Source organism: Nycticebus coucang, chromosome 1 (assembly GCF_027406575.1).
Source record: "Nycticebus coucang isolate mNycCou1 chromosome 1, mNycCou1.pri, whole genome shotgun sequence".
NCBI lineage: Eukaryota > Metazoa > Chordata > Mammalia > Primates > Lorisidae > Nycticebus > Nycticebus coucang.
The window spans coordinates 137,550,087-137,564,058 of record NC_069780.1 but is presented as its reverse complement, the minus strand read 5'-3'; the positions used below and the strand labels follow the sequence as shown (position 1 = coordinate 137,564,058).

The window sequence follows — 13,972 nt, the reverse complement described above, 5'->3', positions numbered from 1 at the left end:
GTGTCTGTACAGCTGACCTGGCAGGCTACACTACTTCGTTTTTTCTTTAAAAAACAAACAAAAATTGACACTCTTATATGTAGAGAGGTTTTGCTTAATAACAAAAGCATAAATAATTAAATAATTGTTTTTGTTTAATAACATTTAGTGGTTCTCAAAATATTAACTATTCCTGAAATAATGACCTTAATGAATATTTAATATACTTATATTAATAGAGGAATGTCAGAGGCCAAAGTAACTCCACCTGATTTTGTTTGTTGGCCTGGCCCAGAGAAACCCGGGAAGAGTTATGCTGGGCCCAGTCTGACATTTCATTTGTTGAACTAAGCCCCAAAGGTCTATGCGATTTTCTCATTCTTGTAAACATAGCCATATTGAGGTTGAACAATTACTTTGCAATTTTGTACTTGCCGTGGCATTTCCAGCAGAGGTAAACAGATCTGCAAATAGAGTAAAGCATAAAGAAAATGGCTTATGAGAGTTTTCTTACAGAATATTTAGATGATAGGGAAGGAATAGTTATAATATAGAATCATTAGATAATTTCCTAAACTCAAAGTTAGAAGGTACTCATTTAATCTAAAAATCTCACTTTTGGGGGGGCCCGTTTAGTAAGAAAGAAATATTTTACTGTAATCTTGGTGTATGGAAGAATTTTAGATAGTAATCAAAATGTAAATGTCATTCTTGATATCCAAGGGGGGCTTATAGTCTGTCTTTTCTAAAGTGGAGAAATAGAAAACGATGGCAAAGTTCAACAATTCTCATTGATATCAATTCTTTCTTTTTGGAATGTTAGTGATTGAATTCATCTCTGACACAGCAGTTGACTTACAGCCATTGCCAGGGCTTACACAGGTGATTGTGCAAAACAAGTGTGGTACAGACCCATAGTTACACATCTCATTGCTAATGGGATAGTCCTGTACACTTATTGTTTTTATTAATGTCAGGTCATACTAGCTAAACAGAAGTTTCCTTCTCTTCCCTCCACTCCCCTCCCCTTTCTTTTTTATTCTTTCTTGTCATTGACCCAAGTTATGGTGTTTTGTGGGATACATGATTATGGTACAGAATTGTTAATTCCCTTTACAAAAATTTTTATGTTATATGCTTTCTGGTATTTTATGTTATTTGCTATTTGCTTATAGGGTGCTCACTTCATCCAGTTATGCTGCCAAAGAAATATTCCTCTGCTGTTCCTTCAAAACATTACTGGTAAGAAATTAGCTGAAGCAGGTGGCGCCTGTGGCTCAGTGAGTAGAGCACTGGCCCCATAAACCGAGGGTGGTGGGTTCCAACCTGGCCCTGGCCAAACTGCAAAAACAACAAAAAGAAATGAGGTGAATCAGTTTGGTTAAACTTATTGTAGATCTTCCCTGTCAAGTGTGACTCCTGTATTGAACAGCACAGATCTAAGTGTAGACCACTCTCTCTCTTCATAGCAGAAAGTTCTATTGGATGTGCTCTTTCTAGAGTCTCTCTCTCTCTTTTTTTTTGAGACAAAGCTTCAAGCTGTTGTCCTGGGTAGAGTGGGCTTAAGCAATTCTCTTGCCTCAGGCTCCCAAGTACCTGGGACTACAGGTACCTGCCACAATGCCCCACTATTTTTTGGTTGTAGTTGTCGTTGTTTGCCAGCCCGGGCTGCATTCGAACCCGCCAGCTCCGGTGTATGTGGCTGGCGCCCTAGCCACTTGAGCTATAGGCGCCAAGTGTTTCTAGAGTCTCTTAAGAATTAACATTTTTTTTCATGAATGTTAAATATTCTGGAGACGATCCACATTTTCTCAGTGAAGCAATTTCTGCGTCACCAGCATTCAAACGGCCTCACCTATTCCTGCACGTGTGTGCCCCCACACCCAGAAGGCAGCAGACCATTCTCTGCCAGGGACACCACCTGATCACTGCCCAAGAGGGTTACCTTTTCCCTTGGATTCTGATTCTGTTCCTCCTAAAGGATTTCAAACACATGCTATGGTCTTTTCTTTATCTTTTATTGTGCAATTAATTCTACCTAAAGCAACATCTTTTTAAAATGTACATTTACATCCTGAACCAAGGTCTGGGGATTTGTTTTGATCCCAAAGAATGGGATGAACAAAGTGAGTTATGTCACCTTGTGGACTTCACGGTCCATAGATGATCTTAAGGATGGCAGATGAAATGACTTTCCTGGAAGTCTGTGATTCTGTGATGTACCTCTTTCTATATTGCACTGTACACTCCCCAGCCCCTGCCCAGTCTTCTAAGTTGTATACGCTTACCTCAGGCACCGAGCTGGAGAGACTCTTAATAGTTGTTGGGATCAGGCATTACTGAAGGAGGAGTCGGGTTCTTGACAGTCCCCAGGGCTTTAAAAAACCACGTAAAAGGGCAGGCAGATAAAAGGATTCTACAACCTGACTGGTCCAGGAACCTTGTTTCTAATGCTGATTCCTGGATGGTTAACCACCAGTGAGTTAAACATTGTGCTTGGAAGACACCTACATTTGTGTTTGGTTTTCGGCCATGTAGGACGCATAGAGCAGAGGTGGAGTTGAGTTTTGCGCTAGAGGGATCTGTGAGATGTCCATCTGGAGATATTAGTGGGCAGCTGAATAAATCTTAGCTGGGGGTGAAAATGGAGGTGGTACTTAGAGCTGTGGGAATAGATGTGATTACCGCTGAGAGAAGGGAGGAAGGCTGAGGGACGGGCTTCTAGTGACTCCAATTTCTTTCACAGAGATGAGAGTAGAGGAAGAGAGGGAGCATGAATATGCAGGTTTTTAAGATAGGAAGGAAAAAAGATTTGAGACAGCCAAGTAGGAGGATGGCCTCACTCTTCTTTTTAAAGGCCAGACCCTCTACAGACAATAGAGGGTGGTGGTTTGGGATAGAAGATAGGAGCTGAAGAGAGCTGACGTTTGAGACTGCGCAGTGCGAGTGTTACAGGGGTCACTTTATACTCGTGGACTGGATGAGGTACATCCAGGTGTTTCTGAGCTTTTTGAGGGCCGGACTGGGAAGCGAAGCTGGAGGAAGCAGAGAGTGCCTGGGGAGGGCTCGGCTGTGCTGTTGTTCCTGTGGTGGCTGCGGCAGGTACAGGCACTCTGTAGGAACTGGCCGAGTTGAACTGGATGACCAGATAATGGCGATTGCAAAGCAGGAATAGTGACAATCAGTTATGCAAATGAGTATGGCACACAGGTGAAAGAAAGCCTTCCCTGGAGACCAGGCTGAGGAGGGAGGCAAGTGAAGCCTGGGTTTACAAGGTGAAGAGGGAGGAGGAGCCCAAGGCCTGGGAAGCACAGCGAAGCTGCAGAGAAGTTTCAGCAGAGCTGGGGGCTTAAAGAAGTAGAATTCTGTAATTACAATGAAACAAAATGTATTTAAGCCTCATTCTTGAGTCACTGGCAGAGACTCTTAGCATCTCCATGAAACATTCATCTTTATTTCATCAAACTTTTAAAGCATCACTTCAGAAGGAACAGTCTGTATTTTTAAACCAGGTCAGTGAATACCAAAGCCCTCCCGGTTTGGCTCGCCACAGTACTTTGTCCTTAGCTTGCCATGTCACATTTTTTCAGCATCAAGTTTCTGCTTTGAGATCATCTCTTGAAGATAGTTTGCGTTCTTATGTTGTTTGATGCTTTCTGTGTATGTCCACATGAACTGTCTTGAGAAAGCTTGAAAAGTGATCAGAGAAAATGTTATTTTACCTTTTAAAGCACACTTCTTTGGGGTATATTTCACATGTAAGTATTTTGTTAGGGCAAGAGACTTACAGTAAGATTAGTTTAAGGCAAGGTGTCCTTGCCTCTACTCCTGTTCTTTCTCTTAGGGTTTATGGTTGGTAGAGACTATGAAGCTGAAGGAATCGCCAAGGATGGTGCCAAGATGGTGACTGCCGTAGCCTGTGCCAAAGTGCCCAAGATAACCATCATCATTGGGGGGTCATATGGGGCTGGAAACTATGGGATGTGTGGCAGAGCGTTCAGGTGAGTTAGCATGGTTTTCTCTGAAAGGAAGAAACATACTTCAGGTATAATTATACATGGTTAGTTTATTTCCAGTTTACTTACAGTATAGAATACCATTCACAAATCTTGATCAATTATACTATAATTGGTATCATCTAGAGGGATGAAATTAAGTTTAATGTTAACAGTGCTATTTGGAAGACATCTTCAGTGGGAATCAGGAAATATTTGAAATAGCTGACAGTGAAAACACTACACATGTGATGCATATATTGGAAATGAAGTCAGACTGAAAATCAGTGAGCTGAGCATTCAGCTCAGGAGGTTAGAAGAACAGCACATGAAACCCAAGAAAAGTAGAAAGGAAGTATTAAAGAGAGACATAAGATGGAAAAGTCTGCTTGTTTGGAAAGGTTAACGAACTTGATAATCCCCTGCTCAAACTAAAAAGTAAACAAAGAAGGTACATACAGCCAGTCTCAAGACTAGAAAACAGGACTTGAACACAGATAATAAGAGGATATTAGGAACACTTTTATACCCACAATCACCTGGAGAACTTAAAAATTACACCTGTGCTTAGACCCCACAATGGAGATTGCTCTGGGATGGGTTCCATGTATTTGTATATATGTTTTAAAGCTCCCCAGATAATTGTAACATGCAGCCAAAATCAAGAACCACTAATTGAAAAGGGAAACATGGGCCTCTGAAAATCTATGTTGTATTAATTTCTTCTTTCTTTCCTCTAGCCCAAGGTTTCTCTACCTCTGGCCAAATGCTCGCATCTCAGTGATGGGAGGAGAGCAGGCAGCCAATGTGTTAGCCACAGTAGCAAAGGACCAAAGAGCACGGGAAGGAAAACAGGTAAACGCCATTTCTTTTTCACAGCTGCATTTGGCTTTCCCCAATAAACACCCCGGACCCAGGCGCAGAGTGCCTGGAATCCTCTGTGCTCATGGGTGGGGTTCTGATGCTTGTCACCTGGCTCTACTTGGTGGACTAACCTGTAAGTTGCTTCAGGGGTTTGGGCTTACTCACACATTTCCTGTCTCTTATTTTAAAAGCCATTTTATTTAGAGTGCCTTCTTTGTGATCATGTAAACATTTTTCAGAATTTCCAAGGAAACACTTGAGAAACTGCCTGAGGGATAAAGATGTTTGATTCTTAGTCATTTGCGATTAGTGAGATTTAAATAAGTCTGATGTACTTCTTTCATTTTATGACCAAAGGCAGCAGAATTTTGTTTTTTCCATCTTACCTTTAGGTTGTTGTTAAGGATACCTTGAGTGGGAGGGCTGTGTCATCTAATGAGGATTAAATAACGTTATTATAAAGGAAGAAAACTGGAAAGAACAGTGGAAACTGGATGAAAGGCAGATCAGCAAGAGCCTGCTTTTAAAATGGATTCTTTGTTTGTGTCTCCGTTGGAGACGCCTTTGAAATTTTGCATTAATTTTTATTAGTTATAACTTTAAACTCTTCTGTGTGAGCACCAAGCCTTAAAATGATATGTGTGTTCCTGAAGGCACCCCTGTGCTGTGGTCTTACCACGGGAAGGTGTAAGGTGGAGGAGGCCCTGCCTTCTCCATGCTGGCTCATCTGGTCGGCCTCCTTTTTTGCACTGTGAGGTCATGCAAAGTCAGAGGGTGGTTCCTGCTTCCCTGGCATCCACTCTACCTGATGTCCCTGATTATCTTTCCCAACCTGGGGAACTTTGCAGATTTAAATTGAGCTTTCAGATGCACTTGAGTACCTACTAGTATCCTGTGTGTGTGTCTGAGTGGTGCTATGGGGGTATGGGTAGTGGAGCTGGGGGAGGTGGGATGTGAAATTCTACTTGATGTCTTGAAAACAGGTCTTATACTTTGTGAAGCCCAGCATGGTGATACCTTATTAAATAGTTGTTCTTTGATACTTTAAAATGCAGATATTTGAAATCATTTTATATATGAAAGGAAAGCTAATTTAATAGTGGTTCTCCCTTGAAATTCTTGATTTTTAAAATATTTAAGTATTTATGTTTTTTAAAACAAATGACAGAATAAATTTAAAAACAATAAAGAAATAAAGTATTTACATGAAAGAAAGTAGGATTTATTTGAAATAAGACATTCGTTTCTGGTGTGGAATTTTAAGTTGAAAATATTTTTCTGGTCGTGCCCGTAGCTTAGTCGGTAAGGTGCCAGCCACATATACCGAAGCTGGTGGGGGGAAGCCAGCCCGGGCCAGCTAAACAACAATGACAACTGCAAACAAACAAACAAAAAAAATAGCTGGGCATTGTGGCGGGTGCCTATAGTCCTAGCTACTTGGGAGGCTGAGACAAGAGAATCGCGTAAGCCCAAGTGTTTGAGGTTGCTGTGAACTGTAACACCATGGCACTCTACCCAGGGCGACAGCTTGAGACTCTGTCTCAAAATAAAATAAAATAAAATAAAATATTTTTCAGGGTTTCAAAATAAATTCTGAAGATTTTTACATCTGAATTATCACTTGGTCCTTGTAATACTGATGGGAAGGCCATTAAATTTTTAATTAGGGAAAAGTTTAATTAAACTTTTAATTAAAAGCTAAGCTTTTAATTAAGCTAAGCTTTCTGGAGTATTGACTGAAGACGTTATTTAAGGTGTGGTTGATATTTTATCCCTTTAAGCTTTGAAATTTTTAAAATTTTGGCTATTTTGAATGAAAATCTCATACTTCTCTACTTTCTTAACTTGAGGCTATTAAATGTAAATGTTAGAACATATAATTCACATCACTGTTGAAAGCTGCTGTGTTACACTACACCCATAGTTTTGACCTTACATTGTATAGCCTCAAGACCTTGTCTCTGCTGAGGGAGATGTGATGGTGTAATAAACTGATACGCATATCTTAGAAGATCATTTATGTAATGATTACTGTGATCTGTACATCACCGTGTTAATGTTAGTTGTAACATTCTGGGTCTTTTTTTTGAGAAGGTCTAACTATGTCCCCCTTGGTAGAGTGCTGTGGCGTCACAGCTCACAGCAACCTCAAACTCTTAGGCTTAGGCAATTCTCTTGCCTCAGCCTCCCAAGTAGCTGAGTCTACAGGTGCCTGCCACAATGCCAGGCTATTTTTTTGTTGTTATGGCTGTCATAGTTGTTTAGCTGGCCCAGGCCAGTTTCGAACCCGCTAGCCCCAGTGTATGTGGCAGGAGCCCTAACCACTGAGCTATGGGTACTGATCTGTTGTTTTAACATTCTTCATGAAATTTGTTCTTTATTTTTTCTTGACATTATCCAAATGGGATCAATTGTTTCATGGAAGCTGACTTAAAGTTACTTTTCTTTTAGTTCTCCAGTGCTGATGAAGCAGCTTTAAAAGAGCCCATCATGAAGAGGTTCGAAGAGGAAGGAAACCCTTACTATTCCAGTGCAAGGTGAGAGCTAGAAAATAACTACCTCCCTGAAGTGTGCATGTTGGCGGTCAGCTTCACAGAGATTTGAGCGGTCAGGGTGGTCCAGCCTTGGTAGGAGCCAAAAACGAATGTTTGAACCCACTTAATTTTGTACTGTTACCTTTTTAACATGGGAATACCTACTGCTGAAATGATTCCCCTCCCAGACGTCCCTGTGCCGTAGACCTTTCACCACTGGTTTTATTCCACTCGCCCCCACTTCCCTTGTCCCACCTTTAGTTGGGGTATCTGGGGACTAGAGCGCCCCACAGCCAGAGGTGGGCCACACTAGGAGCTGAGAATAAAAGTTCCAGTCTTGGCTATGTTATTTAGGTAGTTAGCTTTAATTTTTGCTTAAAAACATGGATTCTTATCATGCCTCTCTTTGATTATTTTGTTTCTACCCCATTTGAAGCAAGAGATTGGTTGAAAACTTGTTATTAGTTTGCTTCTGGGTGTGTGTTCGTTACTGGTGCTTGTTAACAAGTGTGTGCATACATTCAGATGGCAATTTGTCACAGCCAGGGTCCCCACATCAGCGCCAAATAATTACCTCACACACCAGTTGCAGCTGTTGGCTCTGTTTGTTTCTTATGCCACTTAATGAGGTCATAAATTATCACGCCTGTCCCAGCTGGAGACCTGCTGGCGCATGCTTTCAACAACTTTAATGTCTGCATTCTGAGACTAATCTAAGCTTCTTGTCTTCCTTTCATCCCCTGGGCAGATGGAAAAAAGAGGGTAACTATTTGTGCCTTTTAAAATTAGATTATGCTGTGATTTATGCCATTTACTGGTGAAGGCAAACTGGAGAGAAGGGAGAAAAGAGAAATCAAAAGTTAAAATCCCCTTCAATCATTTGAATGCAGCCTTTCTGGAAGATACTGCTTTGAGCACTAGGGGTACAAAGACTCACCCAACAGAATGATTTTCAAGAGCATAATTAGTTTGAGAGATCAAATAATAGCATTTGGGATTGTTAACAAGCTTCTCTCCTTACTGATACATATTTTTACAAACATATTTGTAGGTATATTTTGTTGTGGTTGGTCAGTTCATTTAGTTAAGAACAAAATATTTTATAGTCTGATTTGAAACATAAACGTGTTCCTCATCTTACCATCACACGAGTAGACTTGCATCCTAGCCATCAGAGAAGCAACAGAAACCCATATAAGAGGTTTAAGATAAACATAAAGTATATATTGTAAGCTTAAGTTTGTTTTCACATAGGATTTTCGACTGAAATGCACAGGGACAGTTGAAATATTAAACTTTGAAAAATAGCCTATTTTGTGTGAGTCATGAAGGTGTTTTCCAGCTCTGGCTGATATAAGTCATCTCTTAAGAAAGATCACATCCTTGATTATTTTCATACAAAATTATCATTTTTATTATTTTTAATGGATTTTATCCAAGGCAGGAGAGTTAAGTCCTCCTACTTAGATAGACTTATCTTTGGAAGTAAATGTTAAAAGACAGTAAAGTTTTCCGTGAATTTGTAGATGTTTAACTCTTCTGTTGAAACAGTTTGGTATTACAGAGACAGCAACTTTATTTCAGAGATGAAAGGTTTCCCAAGTCAGCCTATGATGCTTTTCTTGGGTTTATTGAATCTCAGCTTAACAATAAAATTCCCTGGCCTGTGTTGGCTGGACCATGGCTAGATGTCTTTTCCGAGAGCCCTGTCATCATCTGTTATGAGGACCTGTGATGTTTTCCCCAATCCTTACATGTTACATATGCAACGTGCCAATTTGCTTCTGCTCAATTGTTTTTATAAGCAAATTTTTTTTTTTCTTTTGCCTGGGGCTGGGTTTGAACCCGCCACCTCCAGCATATGGGACCGGCGCCCTACTCCTTGAGCCACAGGCGCCACCCTATAAGCAAATTTTTATCAGGCGTTTGGTTAGAACCTTTTACCTGGAGCAGTCGTTACAATGAACATCATTAACCAGCTTTCCCTATGCCTGCTGGATTATTCTGCTGCAGGCTTCAAAAGAGAATGTAGATAGTTCATCTGGTTGCAGATTTACAAATGTGGCTTTCTTTTTATTGGCTGTTAATACTTTAGGGTCCATTTTATGAATGTTTTATGAGCAAAGATTTGATTCATGTCTGCCACTGTAAGAATGTTTTAATAATTGATGCTACGTCTAGATACTGGAGGCAGTTTGTTTAAAGAAAGCAATTGCCATTTACTAATATAAAAGGTAATATTTCTCATTCATTTTTCTTTATACATTTGAGCTTGCCGGTGAAAAGCAAACTAAAATTTCTATTTAGAAGTTTCCTTCTTAAAGTTGCTTGTCTTTCCTATTGTAGCAAAAAAAAAAAAGACCTACATTTGAATATATCTGTTTTATTAATAAAATATACTGAAGCCTATTCAATAGCTTACATAATTTTTAAAAGAATTTGGGGGAGTTTTGGAGAATACATTTTTTTTTTAATATTTAACTTGAGGTGGTACCCATAGCTCAGTGGGTAGTGCGCCAGCCATATACATGGAGGCAGGCAGGTTCGAGCCCGCGAATACATTTTTAACAATAAAGAATCTGATTTGAGATTATTACTTGGGCTTATGTAGCTCTCCATGTTAATGACAGAAATATACCAACTTGATTTGTTTGTGTGGGCAGAAAAGGAAGAGGAAAGTGTTTCCTGAAATAAGTAAAAAAAAAATATGCATATATATATGTGTGCATATACACATACACATATATGTACACACATACAGGGTGTCCATAAAGTTCGTGAGCAATTTAAAACAGTTGTAAATTTTAAATTGCACATGAACTTTATGGACACCCTGTATATGTTGTTGTTGCTTTTTAAACCAATATCTATCCTTTCATGGTGAAGGTGAAAATATTTTTAAACCAGGGATTTCCTTTAAACTTCTTATAGAAGTAGTTCCTTAAGGTTTTTTTTTTTTTAATCATTTGGATAGAGTTCCTTAAGCCTTAAACCCAACAAACATTTTGTGGTGGTTTGGGACAAAAGTCGTGTCATTTTTTTCCTCCCTTTTCCTCCATCTTGAACATGGTTTCTGTTGTATGGATGCCAATTAGTAGATCCATGTATTACCTGAAGAAAGACTTCCTTAGCATTTCTGTAAAAAGGTTGGTTTGATGGTAAATTCCTAACTCTTTTTTCATTCCTTTGTCAGGCTGTGGGACGATGGGATCCTTGACCCAGTGGACACCAGACTGGTCCTGGGTCTCAGTATCAGTGCAGCCCTCAATGCTCCGATACAGAAGACTGACTTCGGTGTCATGAGGATGTAACTGGAATGTAAAATGTTTTCTGTTGGACATGTACCAAAAATTAAGACGTGTAGTAGCCTTAAAATGTTAGACTTTTTGAACATGTGGCTATTATGGTAATTTTTTTTTAAGCACAGTACCTTGTACTTCTCTACCTTAAAAAAATCAGGATATTAATTGATCAGTTCCTTTCAAAATTTTTTAGAGAAATTTCTCCGTGGTTCAGTTTTACCAACTGTAAAATGAAGAGAATAATTTACAGTTCTCCTTTGTAACCTACAGTAGTATGGGAAGTTCTGTAATCTGTAAATTCAGGTTATTAATCAAATAATGTATTTTCACTGAAATGATTGTTTTGCCAATTAGCTTGCTGATATTTTAACAGAGCTATTTTTAAAAAGTGTCTATTACTTTTCCCTTTCGCCACCATTCTATCTCCTCCCCACAATAGTCAAATTTCTCATTACCTGCGTTCTAGCTCTATGTTCTAAACCATTTCCTCACCCAGCCCCTTTCTGGCTTTGCTGATGGCTCTCTCCAATATCTCCATTGACTGTCTTGTTGCTAAAACCAGTGGTTTCTTTTCTAACCTTATCCGATTAAACTCTGTAGCATTCTGATCAGTTAAATGCTTCCTCCCTAAAATGCTGTCCTTAGCTTCCAGGACTTACCACTCTGGGTTTTCCACCAACCTCTGTGACTGTTCTTTTTTTAGTCACCTTTGTAGACTTGTGATCCTTCCCCATTTCATCATTTGTCTTGATTTTCATTAGTAATACACGAACACATTGTTATTCTAAAAGATACAAAAAGTGTCTCTAAAAATCATGGTAAGACACACAGAGCATAACATATATCATTTTAACCACTTTTTTTTTTGAGATTGGGTTTTCTTCTATTACTCAGGCTGGGTAGTGTGGTGTCATCATAGCTCACTACAGCCTTGAACTCCTGGACTCAATCCTGCCACTCAGCCTCTTGTGTAGCTAGGACTAAGGTGTGTGCCACCACACCTAGCTAATTAAAAAAAAATTATTTTTAGAGATGGGATCTCACTATATTGCCCAGGCTTGTCCTGAATTCCTGGCCTCAAGTGATCCCCCTGCATAGACTGAGATTACAGGTGTGAGCCATTGCATCTAGCCTTCAACCTTTTTAATTTTTTTAATATTAATTTTTTTAGTTTGTTTTTTTTAATTCTTCAACCTTTTTTAAATGTTCCGTTGAGTGGTTTTAAGCACACTTCTGTTGTGCAACCATTACCAACATCCTTCTCCAGAACTTGTTCTTTGTCCCAAACTGAAATTTTATAAACATTAAACAATAATAACTCCAGTTTTCTCCCCTCGCCCTTATCCCTGGCACATCTCCTTATTCTTAAATGTACGTATCTGTCCTGATTTGATTTATTCCTGCTGGACCATTTCTGCCCCTCTCGTGGGTTCAGTTGCCATCTAAATGCAGGTGATTCCTACATTGACAGTTTCTAACGCAGTTCACTGAGCTCCAGGCCTGTGTATTTCACAGGTCTACTGAACGTCCACACTGATTGTCTCAGTGGATCCTCAAACTCAGTCATCAGGATATGTTGATTTTGCCATCTAACTATCTTGTTTCCTCACTTTTGTCTTTCACTATCACAGGCCTTAGAAGTTGTCTACCTGTGTTACCTAGTCCAGTCTGTCCATCTGGAGGTAGAATGGCCATCCTGAAGTGCACATTTGGTCCCATTAGTCTCTCACTTAACATCCTTCAGTGGTTTCTTATAGAAGAAGTGCCAATCCATTAATGCTGGCCATGATCTTGATTGTTACTTCTTTTTTTTTTTCTTTTTGTCACTTCTTTTTTTTTTTTTGAGACACACTCTCACTCTGTTACCCAGGCTAGAGTGCCATGGCGTCAGCCTAGCTCATAGCAACTTCAAACTCCTGGTTCAAAGCCATCCTCCTGCTTCATCCTCCCGAGTAGCTGGCACTGTAGGTGTCTGCCACAACGCCTGGCTATTTTTTTCCTATTTAGTAGAGACAGGGTTTCCCTCTTGCTCAGGCTGGTCTTGAAATCCTGAGCTCAAGGAATCCTCTTGCCTCGGCCTCCTAGAGATCTAGGATTACAGGTGTGAGGCTCTGTGCCCAGCCAATTGTCACTTCTTTAGTCTCTGTGCTGCCTCTTTTCACAGGAGAGTGGCTCTAGCCATGCTGGCCCTCTTCCAGTTCTCTAAAACTTGCCACCTTCGCGTCTATAAGGTCCCCTCTGCCTGAACTGTTCTCTCCTTTCTTCTTCAATACTTCTCCTTCAGCTTAAGCACTCGCTTCTCTCAGTTTAAACTCCGCTTCCCTACATGTATCTCTGTGACTTTCCTGGACTGAGTTAGCTTCCCTAGTAACTGCACTTATGACACGCTGTCTGCTTCCTCAATTACAAGCATTATTTTACTATAAACATTTCTTTGGTATTGCCCTCCTGCTTGAATGTAAGTTCCAGGAGAGTTAGGATCCTCCTGTTTACCCTCTGTCTCCAATGCCTGGCACTTGTTGGTGCTCAATTATTTGTCAAATGAGTGAAAAAATCCAGATTGTGATTGATGTCATCAGGTCACATAGTTTTAAAATGAGATGATTATATGATCTTATACAACTATCAGATGTTTTCGTAATAAAATTAATATTTCAAACATCTGTGTGTGGTGTTCAATTTAGGCTACATTTGTGTATCAGGAAGTTTTTGGGGGAAGTGTACAGATAGAAGATCACAATTCAGAGGTATGTTGCATTTTCAGAAGAAACGTATTAACTATTTTATAATAGTAAATTATATTAGATTTTCAATTAACATTTACATCCATGTAATAAAACCCAATGATTTTTAAAAATCTAGGTTAGGTGATATTCCTTGGTAGGAACTGTCAACGGGGCATGGTTATTTTATTAATGCTTTTGCCATTTTTGATTAGGAAGATCCTGGTCATCACTAAAACAGGGAGCAGTGAAGATGAAAAATAAAGAGTAAAAGAAGAATGTCACCATAGATGAATGTAATTTATAGAATATATAAGAAGTAATAGTCTGAGCAGGGGGTGGGGAGCCATTTCTACCGTTGAGCTTGGCCTTAACTTTATAGAGCTTTTCTTTGTCTTTCTGTATCTTCTATTTCATCATGGTTGTTGCTTTTGCTCAGAGGAGAGGTTCCAACTGAGAGACTCTGGCCGAGGTGTTCCCTGAATGTTTCCCCAGCCAGAGTACTTCTCAGAAGGCTTCTCGGAAGGCAGGTGGGCGGCATCCAGGTTGGGGCAACCAAGGCACTTCCCTGTGCT

The 13,972-nt window shown here is 39.8% G+C and overlaps 1 protein-coding gene across 1 annotated transcript in view; it reads left to right on the top strand.

The window, feature by feature from the left end:
* Nucleotides 1-13,335, top strand: part of MCCC2 (methylcrotonyl-CoA carboxylase subunit 2) — a 61,536-nt gene extending 48,201 nt beyond the window's left edge. The window contains exons 13-17 of the mRNA XM_053589085.1: nt 1,155-1,221; nt 3,824-3,980; nt 4,715-4,829; nt 7,290-7,375; nt 10,566-13,335. Coding sequence (XP_053445060.1) covers nt 1,155-1,221; nt 3,824-3,980; nt 4,715-4,829; nt 7,290-7,375; nt 10,566-10,683 — 543 coding nt within the window. The 3' untranslated portion in view covers nt 10,684-13,335. The remainder of the gene's footprint in view (nt 1-1,154; nt 1,222-3,823; nt 3,981-4,714; nt 4,830-7,289; nt 7,376-10,565) is intronic.
* The last annotated feature ends 637 nt before the right edge of the window (nt 13,336-13,972 follow it).